Consider the following 16,877-nt stretch of genomic DNA (forward strand, 5'->3'; position numbering starts at 1 on the left):
GAGAGCTGTCTCAAAGATTAACGATGATCTTGGAAATCACGACCCATAAAAAAGACTAATAAAGTGATAGAATGGCTCTTAAATGCATCAGAAAGAAGAAAGAAAGAAGCAACACTGGATCAAAAAATATTAACATTGTTGATGGCAAAGACATTGGCAAGTGAAATGTGATACTTGGAGATGGTCCATTATCATGCTGGCATCACAAGTCAGTTTTTGGCAGCTCTTAAAAACAACTTGACAGCAATTGGGTTTAGTTACATGAAATAATAAAGACAGAAAAGTTGAACTAAATAAGGGATTTGTACTAGGCTTGTAGTACACGGGCCAAGTTGGTGCACAGCATCAATAAGCTTTTGATCTTTAGCCAACAGAATAGAGTGGGTTCCACTGGTTGGTAACATCAATAAAGTGACACATTTTAGGACTTCTGAACACATAAATTAAGTGACAGGACATAGATAAGCCATCTTTCATTATACAGATCAACAGGCCGTGCTAACCTGTAGATAATGAGATCTAAAGAAGTGTGAAGAATATCGGGCAGTGTAAATCCACCTTTAAACTCTACACAAAATTAACTGCTCAAATGAAATGTGACCTGGCCTTTAAAGCATAGTGCTTTAACAGAATGATTCTACATAAAGGTTTTCCGATCATGCCAGTAAACTGCCGTCGTAAATAAGTTACAATAATCTCTACAATATTCTATTGACATCATGAAAAAAAGTTAATTACAGTCTATCAATACTAATTACAAACAACTCAATACTTTAATCTAGACCAACTATTCCAACAGATTTAAGGATCTATTTATCAAAGTTTTCAACAACTTTAATTCTGGTTTTATCAATATGGGTACTCTTGCTTCTCCCAGATATTTATTGATGTTCCTATAAAAGAACACATTTAAATGGAGAATGTAAAGTTGTACTCATTTAATAGTTATGGCAAAATGGAAGCTCCTTTCAGGTGTCCCAAAAAAGGCCAAAAATAGTCATAGCAGATTTAGTTACTATTTAAGGTAATGACATATAGTGCAACATTTTACAAGTTAGTGATTACATTGAATTAAAAATGTGCAAAAAGCTTCAGTCTTCAATGTCCATAATTTCACAGTTTTCTCAAGTGAGCATGTTCCTCCCAGTAATAGTGGGATCTATGTGTCCAAGATGTTGTTTTCTTCTCCTTCCTTCCTTCTCCTTCAGCTTCCATGTTCTAGCACAGCTTCATTCCTGGACTGATTTACCCTTCTGCAGTCCATGAAGTATTTTTTCCCCTCTCTTCCCACTCTTTCCCTACAGCCTATTTTATTCACCCTCTGCCCCTTCAGTCTGATATGTAAGTGCTTTTAACCTGTCTACACTGTGATATAGTAAAACCTTTGTGAATTGCCCTCCCAGAACACTTGGATGCCTTCCACACTCTACAAATTCTGCTCATGTGATAAAAGGGGAAGCAGGTCACTGCTGTGGCCAGCAATTGGTGGAGTGGAAGGAGCAGAGACTGGAGAGCTCAAGAGCTAGGAGCCAGGGTCAGAAATTAAAGAGAACCTGTCACCAGTTTTATGGTGTCCTAACTAAGGGCAACATAAATAAGTGACTGATTCTCTTAGCAAAATGCTGGGTCACTTTCTTTAATTGACCGAGTCAATCTGCCAACATCTTGTATTGAAAAGCTCCAGCTGATAATGATGAGTCATGAATATTCATGAGCTCCTGACTCTCCCCACCTACCTGCTGCTGAATGACAGTTTTTTCCATATGAATCAGCAGCAGGTGGGCAGGGGAGTGGCTATAGCTCTGAATTAAATATACGCTGGACTCAATGACACCACGCTGGACTCAAATCAGCTCATTAGCATGCAGCATGCAGCATGCGGCATCTTTGTGTGTATATTATGAGATAACCATCTGTCACACCAGTAAGTGAATACATCTAAGGTACTTTTTAGTAGTTAATGATTGTATATAATTAGTTAGATTATAATCAAATATCCACATGACCGGTTCCCTTTAAGTGTGCTCCAGTTTGCATGTTCAACCCCTAAACATGCTTAACCCCTTTAAGTTCAACAGCACAGCATGTGGGTGCTATTAATTACCCAGCATGTGTCAGCCGAATCTCTAATTACTTTGTCTACTAATTATGTAAGAACATAAACTCTTTTTGCTGTTGTCGTAAAGTATATATTGCCAAGCAAAGATACCATACATGCATATGAACAGTTTAACAATATGACTAAATGGTAACAATGTGCTGAAGAGGTAACGCCAAAATCATCCTTAAGGAATGTATTTGTTAATCTCAACTAACAATTAATTTATCACAGACAAAACCTTTTACTAGGGACTTTTGAGAAGGCTATGTTCACATGTCCTGCATGCCTGATCCAGCAGCCTGGTGTGGCAAAAATGTTGGCTGTTGGCTGGACATTGCATGCAACTGTTTTTGTCTGGCCAAAACCTGGCATTTTTGTAGGAAAGTGGCTAGATCACTGCCGGATCCCAGTATAGTCAGTGGAGATCTGGATAGACTGCTCTCTGCCGAAACAGCCTGTTTGATTCAATGCCCCAGACATGAACATACCCTCAAAAATACATTTACAAGTCTATTAGCAGAGTAAACTAAGTTGAAGGTGGAAATCTATACACCAAACATAATATTTCAACCAAAGTGCTGGCCTTTCACAAACCAAGAGGTTGTTGAAACATTGCAGGTTTGTTGAATAAAGTTCCACCAAAGTTTTACTGTGAAAGTTTGGAGTGCTATGGCTTCCTCTACAATTGAACTATTTGGGGCTAAATATGGCTGAAGACTGTGATCCTGGGGACATGAACTGATATGAGTGATGATAATCTCTGTACACTGCTATTTAGTATGTTCATGCTGCATTATCAACAGAAATAAATAGCAGGCTTTAAAATGATGACATATCCATGATGCCCAACAAATACGGGTATCTAATTTATAACAGACAAAATAGCTATTTAGAACAGACAAAGTTCAATGGTTATCTCTATCACTTGAAGGAAAGGATTATTATTTCATTTACAGTATATAAAGTCAGCATATTCTGCAGCACTGCACAGAGTTCGCCATCACTCACAATGGAACCTGTCTCCATTGCGGCTCACAATCTAAATTCCAAACTCAGTGTTTTTTTGAGGATGTGAGCGGAATTCAAAATAACCAGTAGAAACCCACAAACTTAGAGATAACATACAAATTTCATTCAGATGTTGCCCTTGTTTGGATTAGAACTCCAGTACTACAAGGCTTGCCACTTACAAACCGTGCTTCCCATGTGCCAACTTACATGCACCAAACATCTCCAGCTTTGACTGCTGTATATCTAATTTTATTTCTCTATGTATAACGTCTACATGAATTTTTTTGTGTTTATTATTCTTGTGGCATTTTCACACAGTGACCCTGGATTCAGTTTGCCTGTCTATGACATCACACATCCAGTTTAATATAGCTGTTTATTCTCATTGCACTTATGCAGGAAACAATGAGCCAGACACTAGAACACTAATTAACTGAAGACTTTGTAAAATTACATTTCTAAACACTCTCCATGAGCAGAGGATTTTATACATGTGTTATGATTTTAGGAATGTTGGTTATGTCATGTTTCAGCAGTGTTCTGACTGTATCTTAGATGGGATTTCTGGGATTACAACATTGATGGCCTAGCCTTAGATTATGGCTTCAATATCAGATGGGTGGGAGTCTGACTCTCGACGCTCTCTCTAATCAGCTGTTTAAAGGGTGCACACTAGGGTGAGCACTGTGGCTTCTTCATTGCTCATACTGCTACCTCCACTTTCATGCTGTATATTTAAGTAGTGGCTGTGATGGGTTTTGCATCCTTGTCTTAATCACTTGAATGGGACAAAGTCCAATTCCAAGCACAGCTGCTTCTAAAACTACAGCGTTGTACAGTTTGGAGAAATGTAAAGAATGAATAAGCTGATTTGGGCTGATAGGCATGAGTGCCAAGTGTTGACTTGGACCCTCACTGATCTCATATTAATGGTCTGTCATAAAGGTAGGCCATTATTAACACAATCTCTTAAAATTAGCCGCTGGTCATGATCTACAAAAGTATGTATAATACAGCATATTTGACATGATCTCATAAAACGATAGTAGTTCTAGATGGGACTAGACGTTATTGATGCAAAGCCTATGCCAATGTGTGCCATGAGTAGGTAACCAGACTCTTGCTTAGGGCATTGAAGGATATCTGTGTAATTGGGAATCATGGAGTCAGCAGAGTTTCAAATGGTTTTCTTTAAATTATTGCACATTGTTCACGCAAATGATAATGATATTGCCATAATGACATGAAAACTCATCGAAGTATGAAATAAGGAGAAATATATTGCCTGCAATTGGGATTTGGTTCCCGAAAAATCTGCAATGTTGTAGTCATTTCTTCACTGGTGATGGAGTATTCATTTGTGAGAAATTACACTGGTTAAAGCTACGGGATTACATCTTAACAGACATCAGTCTTGTTCCCTTTATTGACCTTCTATCCATGTGCAGTGATGAAGCCCACTTCTCTTGAGAATAGAATCAGCATTCATGAGAGTACTCCTAATTTACAGCAGTACCACCTTCAACATAAAACAAGGGATCATTGTATTCAATTCAAACATCTACAACACTTTAGCCTGAATTCAGCAGGGTGTTCTTGGGCAAAGATTGGATGGAGGCCAATAATAAATCTTCCCATTCAACAAGGTATTGTTTTTTTTTTTCTTTCCATCCAGCAATGGCAATCGTGATTGGATTTCAAATTGTTAACTTTTCGATTCTACCATTGAACCAATAAACTGTTACAGTAGCTCATTAGCAAGTTACCATAAAACATGATTCACATTGGGGTTTAGCATTACATCAAGATCCTACGATGGTCTAAAATCACATTAACCGGGCAACATTTTTCATTTAACGAAATGGAAGATCATTTTACAAAAACCCACCAAACTCAAGTTATCTCTAGTTGTCATACCACCCAGTATTCTGTGTGACCTGGAATACTACTTCAGATCTGATAATAGATGTAACAATTGATGGACTTCCCATTTTGCTGTAGGCCTTCTTAGTCAGTCCACGTAAATCAGTCATACAGTACAACCAAAAACAGACAATAATTATCTTTGGCTACTGTTGGTTCCAAGACACATTAAAGGGGTTCTCCAGGAATAATAAAAAAAATATAATAAATATATTCACAAATACCTTTCATTAGTTATAATGGCTTGTTTTGTTTAGGGAGCAAACATTAGCAAACATTAGGCAAAATAAAATGGCCGCCTCCCTATCAGTACACACAGAACCTGTCCTAATCACACAGGAGGACAAGTTACTTCACCACAATGAGCCATAGTGCTGCCTCATCCTCCTCTCTGCTCTGCTTGTCAGGAATCATGATCCTGAATACAGGTGAATCTCTGTGGGATTGGAGATGATGAGGAGACATGAGAGGAGGGTGAGGTGTGGCTAATGAGCAGCAGTCTCCATTACCACAGCCCCATATTAATATTCAAATTTGCGATATTTCACAAATATTTGGAAGAACATTTGTCATATATTTGCAAATTCGAGATTATTTTCTTGATCGTAAAAATTGGCAATGTAATATTTGCGTAATGCGTGCAAAATACAGGCGTGGGTCACTATAGCTACATTTTTCCAGCTGCTAGAAGTTTCCTGAGACTGGAAAAAATGGTTGGCACGGCAGAACATTACAATAGATTTATATGCAGATAGAGTGCTTTAATATATTCGGGATTGCGAAATCGTCACTAATGATGCAAATATTTTGTCGCAATACGTGCAACTTCACATTTCAGCAGGTCAGACTACATATTACTGATTGGTGCACTAAGTATTGTTGTGAACTTGTGACATCACAGCACTATGTCTGTATGGACAGCAGCTACACTATATCACTATCTAACCTACACAGACTATCTCCCACTAACTATCTGTAATATATATATATATATATATATATATATATATATAAAAGCTAACTAACTATCTAATGTAATGACACAGGAAAGCAAAGATCACAGCAATAACACTGCTGTCTCTCTCAGATCTGTAAAATACTGCATACAAGGGCTGCTGGGGAGGTTCTTATATAGTAGGGGGTAGGCAACTTTCCTATTTGTTTGCTAGGGATGTTGCTAAGCTCAGACAAAGACAAGGGAGGTTACTGCTGAAAAAAAATCTAGAATATTTGAAATTGCGAATATATATCACTATATTCTAAATATTCGCTAATTCTCGAAGTGCCAATATTCATGATTAATATTCGCTATTCGAATATTCGTGCCTAACACTACTTATCATCTCTATTCAGGATCATAATCTCTGACAAGTAGAGAGGAGGAAAATGAGGTAACTCTTTACCTCAGTGTTGTAAAGTAACTTGTCCTCATGTTTGATTAGGACAGGTTTTGTGTGAACTAATGGGTCAGCGGCCATTTTGTTTCCCCTGATGATTGCTCCCTAGACAAAATGAGCCATTATAAATAATGAAAGGCATTTGAGAATAGATTTATAATAAAGTAATATTTAAGTATTATGATTTGCTTAATTCCCGGAGAACCACTTTAAGTTTCCATGTTAACAAAAGTTTTTAAACCTTCAACCTCATGAAGGATATTCCTAAATGATGCAAAATATTGTGTATGGTGAAAAATGGTTATTACTTTAGTGAAAACTATTGTACAACTCAATGGCACAGTACTTTTCCAATGTTACAAAATGGAAGTAGAATATATGTAATCTACATTTTCATATTTTTTAAACATGTTTTACCTTCATGTCGCATGGAAGGCAAAAGTTGGGTTGACAAGAATTGCACAAAGAGACAACGCCCTACAATGATCAAATATTAACCTGGTTCATCGCATAGGCGGAGTTACATCTACTGCAGAGTGAAGATCTAGTAGGAAAGGCTTATACCAATAACTCAATCACGCTGTACAATATATTAATTCCATTAATGCAATTGTACAAAATTATGGATTTGAGAACTGTATATGATATATGTAAGAATAAGTTATTTTTCAATTAATTGCATCCTCACTTTAGAATACCATAAATGTTGAGGCCTTCAACAAATTTTGGAAGCACAAGGCTAAAACAGTGCTATATAATCATCATAATTATCACCCTCATCATCACTCCCATTAGCATCATCAATCACCATTATACCATCATTATGATTTTTGGGCCACACAGCAGTATTTAGTAAGAGCAGGAATGGATAATTTGGGGCTTCCCATTGACCAAAGCATATAACTCTTTTGTCGCTCACATTTGGGCCATTTTTAGGTTTCTTGGCCGGCCTAGTTATTGTCACTCGTGGTTTTAGTTCAATCTAATACACACTTATACAACCAGACTCCATTGTCTTTTCCTCACACATTCACTAAATGTGTTTTTGCAGACAAAACCGTGGTCTGCTAAAAACCTCAAAGTTTATTTTCAATCTCATTCTAGAATTCATTGAAACAAGCATAATATCCCTGGCTCCGTGTCACCCATTCCACATTTCCCATCTCATACTCTGCAATCTTGTTCGCCATATCTTGAGTGCCAAATGAAACAAATAGTCTTGCAGAGCCTAAGTGGACCTAAATGTGATGTTCATAAGGAATGGCAAATTTATAAACCCAGAGTCGAGAGGCGTGCAACCATTTGCTAGCACGCCATCGAGCAACCTGCAGTCGTCAGAACTATAATGCAGTATATTAGAATTTGGAGGCAGATGAAGCAACAGCTGACAAATGAACTTGGATGGCACAAAGAACAACCAGCGGCCATATACTGTAGAGCCAAGACGAGTCAAGGCGAACATGAATACTGCTTTATTTCACGGTTAACTTGCATTTATTTTTTCCCATGCTATGTCCACACACTTCCAAGTACACCATCACTTCCTAAGGATTATCTGTGGTGTGTGATCTAGTTGCTGAGCAGAATATTTAAAGACTGTGCTGTGTTTTAAATGAGAGGGTGGGGAAGCAAATCTCCATGGCTCTTTCACAAATGCATAGTGTGAAGGGGGGAAAAAAAAGACATCCTGACGACAAGACATTCGACAAACCTTCCTCCAACCAGAAAAAGCTTTAATGCAAGAAATTGTCTAGCAACCAGGGGTCGTGAAATGGGAGTTGGAACATTTTTTACCATGTTGCTGTCAGTGGGTGAAAAATGCACTACAAATTTGTATCCAAAGCATTAATTGTTAGTGCATTTCCATGCACCATAGAAGGCCAGCACTATTTCACACACAGAACAAGTTCTTCTTAAAAAAGTTTACCACCATTACACAGTAAATTGTATATTACGTCGAGAGCTTGATTTTTTCACCCTCTTTGAAATAATGATCTGCCTTTATGCATTTTCAGTACAATATTGCTATAGATATGACTTATCATGGGTTAAACACAAACCAGTTAACTCTTTAGTGCCCACAGGGCCTTCAATCAGCTTCATGTGACTCAATTCTTTACCATTCTACCATATGCAACAGTATAAACAGGAACAAAGGAAAGAACTATCTGCATCATTATCAATCTGCCAGTCCCCCCCCTCAAATATTAGCATCTGGATAGGGGGTGCGATACAGGAACTTTCTATGCCTCCACAGGAGGTTACATTTGGGATTGGTATATAAGTGAGATACAAAATAAGCCATTAATATGGGTTTCTGCTGAACAGTGTATTGCCACCAATTCAGCTATGAAAAAACATCATTATCTGTAGATAGGGTGGTTCTTAAGCAAAGGCGAGTCCTGTCTGTCTTGCGTGTCCATCTCTTTACTTAAATGAATTAAAGCATATCTCAAGATGCACTTTATGCACAGTGTGATCCCAAACCAAGAAGAATTCAAGAAAACATGATGTTCTGTGCACCCAACATAAAGCTGGCTATGTGACCTGAGGCTGATTTATGTCCCACAACATGGGCAATATAAGTTGATAACCACCTGATTCATCTCCCAGTAAACCAATTGCCGCATACTCATTTTGTGCTGCTATTTCCAACTATAGAAATCACTACAGCAACAATAGGTATGGCTTCATAATACATAATGTATTTCAGTTCCAAAGCAGCCAAACACAGCTCCACAACTGAGCTGAAAAACAGAATATCTGTGTTTTCCCATGGAACATAATTAATAAGAGTTCTTATCATGCCCAGTATTCCCATGGCTCAGTGCAATAAAACCAGATTACGTCCATTCTAGTTAAGCAATAAGAAAACTGTAGTATCGAAGGAAGTGGAGGATAATTTATATATATATAGTATCTACAGAGAACAGCGTAGATACAAGTTGATAACATGGATCATGAAGACAGGCTCATGAACCTGCTGCTTTGTACAAGGCACAATACAATCACTGCCATCATAGGGCAAATGGCACATTTCAATTTTAGGTTGGTATGAAAACTTACATTGAAATGATGTTCTTGTAGAGCTCAGTGATGTTTGTGGTTGCATTGGCTGATTCCTGCATTTCCAAGAAGGGGAATATGTTCCCATTGTCCACTTTGTTGCAGAGAATTTCAATTTTGCTGCACACACAATTAACAGGGCAAGCCACCACCGAACCCATATAGTCCAGCATAATGCTCCATAGTAAGAAAATCCTCCAAAAACTGCACTTTGTAGGGTACGGAGACATATCCATTTCAAACAGAGGTTTTCAACCCCCCAAAAAAAAGGGGTGGGGGTAGAAAGGGGAAGGAAACCAAGATGAGGAGATATCTCAGCCTTTTCTCTTGATAAGCAATCAGATGCAAAATCCTCCTGCAGCTAAAGTCATCCTGAAATGGCTTAGACGCACACTGCCTTCAGCCCACCGAGATGCATAGTGCCTGATGCTGCTGCTGCTGTTGTCTTGTTGATTCCAGGTTGTTGGTTCAATTTTTTTTTAATTTTTTTTCCAGGAGATCTACAAGACTTCTGAGGAATGCAATAGAAGATGGGGGAGACAGAAAAAAGGGTGCTAAAGTCACCAAGTCCCACCTACTGGGCAGATTTGAAACTGTCACACCTGCAAAAAAACAGAAAGAGAGGAGGTGGGGTGTGGGGAGAGGGAATCGGGGAAAGGGAGTGATACACATACAAGATCAGAGATCAAACAGCACCATTTGTAACCTGATTTATGCAAAAAAAAGACAAATACACTACACCTCCCCTCTAAAAAAAAAAAAGACAGTTTTCTCCGCAAGAGACACATTCATTCAGGATGTTCCCTGCCTCATCCCTGGATTCTGCAGAGCATAGGCTGTACAGCAAAAAAAAGTTCAGGATGCTATTTTCATCATTGGATATCATTACCGCTCTTGCATTTCTGCAATGAAGATGGGATAGTCAGGGAAGATGGGGACATTTCTCATTTCTAGCTCTACAAATTCAAAGGCTACAAAAATACATCCACTGGATGAAGCTGCGTGGGAACGGAGAAGAGGACATGATGTTGCTCAAGTAATCTTAATCCGATACATCTAGATCTGCAGCAAATGTCCAAAACGATTCAAGTATCATCAAAAAAAAAAAAGAGAAGGAGGAAAGGCAACAGGGGCTGTGAGAGCCTACGGCATGTTGCAATGGACTAGAAGAAGCAAATTAAGATGCATGATGCATTTTTGGCAAGCGAAGCAACCTAAGTAGATCCTAGCAATGCTTAATTTGCTGTGCCCTTCATCAATGCTCCCTCAGACGCTGCTATATCAAATGTTCAGATTCTTTTGCTAGATGCAGACACACACGAGAACAGAAAGACAGACACACAAAGATACACACAATGATAACACAAGATGAACCTGCTAATGGGGGATACAGGTGCACGTCACTCTCAGACCCTGCAGATTGTAGCTCCAAACACGAACTGCTGTCTCTCGTCCAAAGGAAAAGCAGAGGGAAAAAAAAAAAAAAAGGTGGGAGTCTCAGCTGTTTACTGAGAGCCAGAGAATCAAAGCTGTGTGATCAGGATGAGGAGAGAGAGAGCGAGAGAGAGAGGCAGAGGGAGGAGAGTGGCAGGCACACACACTCACACACCAAAACTAATTCTCTATGCAGTAGGATGAAGAAGAGGACAGCGGGGGAAAAATCCCCTTTATCCTAATCCCCTACTTCATACCCACTTGTGGAATTCCCTCTCTACATCCTGCATTGTACTCCTACAGATACTGCACCATTCTGCTTATTTATCCACAGGTTATACACAGAATAGGAGGACGTGAATGAAGGCATCATCGGCTCTGCTATATATGTTATGTACCCTTGACGGTATCTGTATACCTTTAGCTAAATAATCGGTCCTAGATTATTAGTTATGACTAAAAGACTACGTTCACACTTAAGATCCAGCAGAGGATCTCAATACTGAAAAAAAAAAAAAAAAATTCCCTTTAGTCCTCATGCATTAAGGATGCATCAGGATGTCTTCCGTTCCGTCAGCATTGCGTTTAGTTACCGGACATAAAACCGCTGTAAGATGCGGTTTTGTGTCTGGTCATAAAAACAGAAAAAAAAAAAAAAAGGATCCTGTATTGAAAATAATGTAAGTCAATGGTGACTTTAGGCTTCTAAAAAAACGGATCTGTCACCCATTGACTTTCAATGCATTTAGTAACAAATCCGTTCTTTTTTTTTTTTTTTTTTTTTCGTTTTGATTTCACACAACCGCATCCTAACGGAACGGATGCATCCTTATGTGCAAAATCAAAATGGATCCATTTCATTCCGGTATTGAGATTCTCTGTCGGATCTCAATACCGGAATTAACAACGTAAGTGTGGGAGTAGCCTAAGTAACATACCAGTGATTTTTCATTTTTTAACATCATGTTTATTGAAATGAAAGATTTTTCAATATTGTTCTGAATAGTAAAGAAACAAAAAGTACACACGTTGCGTAGCTGATCACATTAGCCCACGTTCTGTCGAGAGGATAGGTCATCAGTGTATAAATCTCAGAAACCCCTTTTAATACAAGGCACTTACTAATGTATTGTGATTGTCCATATTGCCTCCTTTGCTGGCTGGATTCATTTTGCAATCACATTATACATTGCTCATATCCAGGGGGTTATGACCACTCTGTAATCCAGCAGCGGTGGTCGTGCTTGCACACTATAGGAAAAAGCACCATCCTCTCTACTGGCCGGGACCATGGAAGTGCACAAAGGTACGTATGTGTAGCACCTCCCATCCGGACCACCTCTTATCTGCACTGCAGAGGTGGCCATAACATGATAAATGCTAAGTGAGACAACCCCGTTAAGAGATAAATGAATAAACAAAGCAGAATACCTAAACATATCAAACACGGTGGCCCAAATATACTAATGGCAATGCTACTAGATTCTGGTGGAAATTGCGCCAAAAAGTTGCACAATTTGGCTTTTCTATGTTTACAGAAATAATCTGCACCTAGCGCTTGAAGGGGTGTGGTCTCACGGTTAAGGGGGCGTGGTCTAATATGCAGCATTTAGTGCCAAGTTGAGCCACAATCCAGGCATAACATTCTGACTCAAATTAAGTTGATAGATACAATAGTTGGTATAGAGCCAGAGAAAAGCCCCTGGGATAAATCAGGTGCAGGTCTAGACAGACTGTATAAATGTATGCTATCTAGTAAATACTCCTTTTTTTATGGTTGCATTACTACACTTTATGCTTTGGTGCAGTTGCATATGATCTCCATTAGGTGGCAGCAGTTAATGCATGGTCAATGTGAACTGTCTCACTTCAGCTGAGAACTTGCAATACAGTACATTATGGCATGAGGAGCACTTATTTGATGTGATGATTTGTTACCCATATTCCAGTATCAACGTACATGGTCCATATGGCATATATTAAGGCGTAATAATGAGTTGGATTGTAGTAACATATGTCATTGAATAAAACATGATAATGCTTATTCAAGCTATGCAATAACAATACTATCTGGTCATGAGAACACAATACAGAACTATGAGCGCAGTTTTAATGTGCTTGTTCAAATTATAGTAAAAAAATGTTTTATTTAGCAGACCAGGGGTCAGCAACCTCCGACACTCCATCTGTTAAACTACAGCTCCTAGCATGCTCCATTCACTTCTATGGACGACCAAGTATACATGCTGGAAGGAATCTTTTTATGCTAAAAGTCCTGAAAAGCTGTTAATAGCTGTTTTAAAGGGAACCTGTCCCCTCCAAAACACATATAAAACCAACATCATTACCTTACAGTATCCCCCAATGTGTTCATAATCATGTGTTTCATTCCTCCATCGGTTGCTGCATACTTTATAAAAACGCTGTTTTAATCTCCATTTGCGCTATCTTCAGAGCCTGCTTGAAGTCAAGGGGGCAGCGGCCTCCTTGCTTCAAGTCAAGCTAAGCCCGCCCCTTACCAGTCCTCTCTTCACTTTGCTTTGCGCTCCTTGTTACTGCGCAATCCCGTCTCCAGCTCCCGCAGTCAGCCGGCTGCTATCATCTCACTGCGCATGCGCTGGACATTTCCATCCATGATCACTGGCTTCAGGCAGGCGCAAAATGGAAATAGCTGGCGCATGTGCAGTGAGACTATATCAGCCGGCTGACTGCGGGAGCCGGAGACGGGATCGCGCAGTAACAAGGAGTAAGGGGCCGACTTAGCTTGACTTGAAGCAAGGAGGCCGATGCCCGCTTGACTTCAAGCTGACTCTGAAGATTGTGCAAATGGAGATTAAAACATAGTTTTTATAAGTATGCAGCAACCGATTGAGGAATGAAACACATGATTAGGAACACACTGGGGGCTACTGTAAAGTAATGATGTCAGTTTTATATGTGTTTTGGAGGTGACAGGTTCCCTTTAAAGTAATTTACAGTGTTTCGAGCGTAGAAACACCTTTCCTATATTTTTTGCTTCCATGTGTCACCCATGTTTTGCTTTGTTATGGTGCTGATAATCTATACTCAGCAGCACGTTACAGACATTGGCATCACGCTGTCCCCAATGGGGATCACAATCTAAGTTCTCTATCAGTGTCTTTGGAGTGGGGAAGGATACCAGAGTACTCACAGGAAACCCACGTAAACATGAGGAGAATATACAAACTCCATGCAGATGTTGTCCTTGCTTGGATTCAAATAAGACTTTAGCGCTGCGATGCATAAATGCTAACCACTGAGCCACTGTGCTGGATGGAATCAGTCTCCTTCCCCCTCTGGAAGCTTCTCTTCTTTCTTCCCCTGTAGTCTTTTCAGCTCTATTGAAACCATACTGCAGAGGCTCTGCTCTTTTCCTGACAAGCCAGCCAGAAAGCTATTCCTATTGGCGACTCTGTAGTGAAAAAAAAAAAGGTCACTATGCAGAAAAGGCTGTGGGGAGAGTGACTGAGCATGGGTGTCCAGACAGCACTTAGCTTATTCTCAGGCATACTCATTGCTATACTGCCATTCATTATACCAGGTGGCACCATAATAAGTAAGCAAATGTAAGAACCCTTTGCTGGTTCATTGTTTTAGCAGTATGTACATTTTATTTTTGTATGGACTATGTCTTCTCACATCGATTAGGTGTTCTCTATAAGGAGAGATAGCACTCTCAAATGATGACCTAGGTCTCTCACCCAGTTAAGCCAGTACTCTCTGCTCTCCACTAATGAGGGGCAATCACCCTGAAACCGATGTCTGCAGATGTGATGCTGGCTTATTTATTATTCAAGTTATGTCTCAAGGCCTATTTAAAGGGTTAAACATTGATGTATAGAAAAGCTTCCTTATATCTGGTGGAATCAGAGGCAGTGTTTGCTAATAACTCATTTGCATCGCTTCTTCCCAGAATTACAGAGGAGCATGTATGGCCTATAAGCCTCCTCGCGTTGATTAAGGTGTTTTCCATAAGGAGAGATAGCACCCCCCAAGGTTTTTCTCGAAAAATGCAAGTAGGCTGTGCACTGAGGTAGTAAGCATCATAACATGATGAAGAATTAAGTTGTGCACTCCTGATTAGCCTTTCTGCCCCATAGGTTGATTTTAATTACGTTCAGTATAAAGCTGTAGCCTGCTCTCATTGCATTCATTGGAAGCTGTCTGGCACAAGGAAAGGTATAGAGTGGGCTCAGCATGCATGTTGGTACCTGCATCCCTTGAAATGGAGGCCATTATGGCACCAAAAATGGTAAAAGGCAGAGTGAATCCAGCATGCATGTGGATCCAACACTCCCTGAACTTTATGGCGGCTATTATGGCGCATAACAGGTAGTGTTTAGTGTTATGACCCGTCTAACAGAGATCGCCTTGACATATGGCAGACGGGCTCAGATGGTTTTGTACAGAATGCATTGGCCAAGCATCTCACTTTATAAATAAGCGCAGCATTAGCGCTATGATTTTTGGCATTATTGTACTTTATCTGATTTGCAGGGTGCTGCTGCATTGTCTCTTTTTTCCCTCGAATAATTAAGTTTTCATAATACTAGGAGTGAGTCAGAACCAGGAAATGTCAGCAGGTTGGTGCAGCACATTAGGTTCTGCAAGTCGGAGTGAGAGGTGGTGGTGATAGCTATAAAGTAAGTTGGTCAACAGAGATGTAAAAGTATGCAGAGTTTTGGAGAACTATAAAGACTAGTAACAAAACAGGGCACGGATGATTAATGAAGTATACTGTAGCAGACTGTTGGTGGCATTGGCTAACCATATAAAGTGGATATGTGTAGCTCTGCTGTCCCCAAACATTTGCAATTATATGAGTATGGTCAGCATTACTCCAGTAAGTAAGCAATAAAACATATTATAATGGACAGTTTTGTAGTGGAATCTCCAATTGTATCTGTGAAAGTGATCCAAATATATAGTAGTTAAAATCTTTATAAAGATTGAAATGCTTCTTGGTCCTCCAGTTAAGACTGGAGATAAGCTGGCATCTTCCAACTCAACATCAAAGTGATAATAATGCAATAAAGCTAATAAACAACAATCTAACCAGCCATTAGCTCCCCTTATACCCATACGAGTATATCACATATACATCGTGCAGAGGCAGGACATGTAGTATGGTATATGACAAGAGTACCCTGAGCACTTAGGATAGAGGAGTATGTTTTGATGTAGTTCTGCAAATCACTCTTAGGAATCACCGTAATAGGAGACCAGAAGGTTACATGTTACTGAACTCTAAAGAGTCAGCGGGAAAGATTGGGACAACTTGGAAACATTGATTAAATAAAAAACATTCTACAACTTAACTTCAGTGGTGCAAGGTAATGTTCATCTCCCCGTGGTGGGGTTTATACTACCACAATCGTGATACACAGCACTCAGGTCTCAGTCTATACTATACCATAATGGTGGTTCTCACTCATACTTGAAATAGAACAGTCCAGAATCCCTGTTGTCTAGCAGGTACTATTTTGCAACCCCCTTCCCCACATCATACAACAACACTACAGCCTCTCTTTGGCAACCTGCATGCTGTTTGGTTAATTGACTTCAAGTTCATGCATGTTGTCTCCTCTCTTATACCATGTGGCTTCAGCTACACACCACTGCTAGCTCCCTGCAGCAAGCCCTTATATATTCTACAACAGTGACTCAGGGACACCGAGTGTCATGAGTGAAAACCACAATGCTCATGAAATAGGCTGGTGTTCATCAACGGTATAGCACATTTCAACGTAGTACATAAACACTTGCTGAAAACACAATAACAGTCCTCACTAGTATCTTTCTCTTAAAGATAATCCACAGTATCCACAAATAAAGAAAAATGTTAACATGTACAACAAATATATCACAAAACATAAAAATGTCAAACATAGCATGGGTGATAACCTAGACATGCCCAACAGCAG

At 39.5% G+C, this 16,877-nt stretch overlaps 1 protein-coding gene across 4 annotated transcripts in view; it reads right to left on the reverse strand.

Moving 5' to 3' along the window:
- The window catches only part of NTRK3 (neurotrophic receptor tyrosine kinase 3), a 774,406-nt gene extending 763,471 nt beyond the window's left edge, over nt 1-10,935 (reverse strand). For 3 of the 4 annotated variants that reach the window (XM_044279460.1, XM_044279463.1, XM_044279462.1), the window contains exons 1-2: nt 10,873-10,935; nt 9,499-10,100 (exon numbers count right to left, since the gene is read on the reverse strand). In XM_044279460.1, the coding sequence (XP_044135395.1) occupies nt 9,499-9,734 (236 nt within the window). In that variant the 5' untranslated portion in view covers nt 9,735-10,100; nt 10,873-10,935. Of the gene's footprint in view, nt 1-9,498; nt 10,101-10,872 lie in introns of those variants that run through there. The other variant, XM_044279461.1, reaches the window with a different exon arrangement.
- Nucleotides 10,936-16,877: the final 5,942 nt, after the last annotated feature.

The sequence above is a fragment of the Bufo gargarizans genome, chromosome 2 (genome assembly GCF_014858855.1).
Source record: "Bufo gargarizans isolate SCDJY-AF-19 chromosome 2, ASM1485885v1, whole genome shotgun sequence".
Lineage (NCBI taxonomy): Eukaryota > Metazoa > Chordata > Amphibia > Anura > Bufonidae > Bufo > Bufo gargarizans.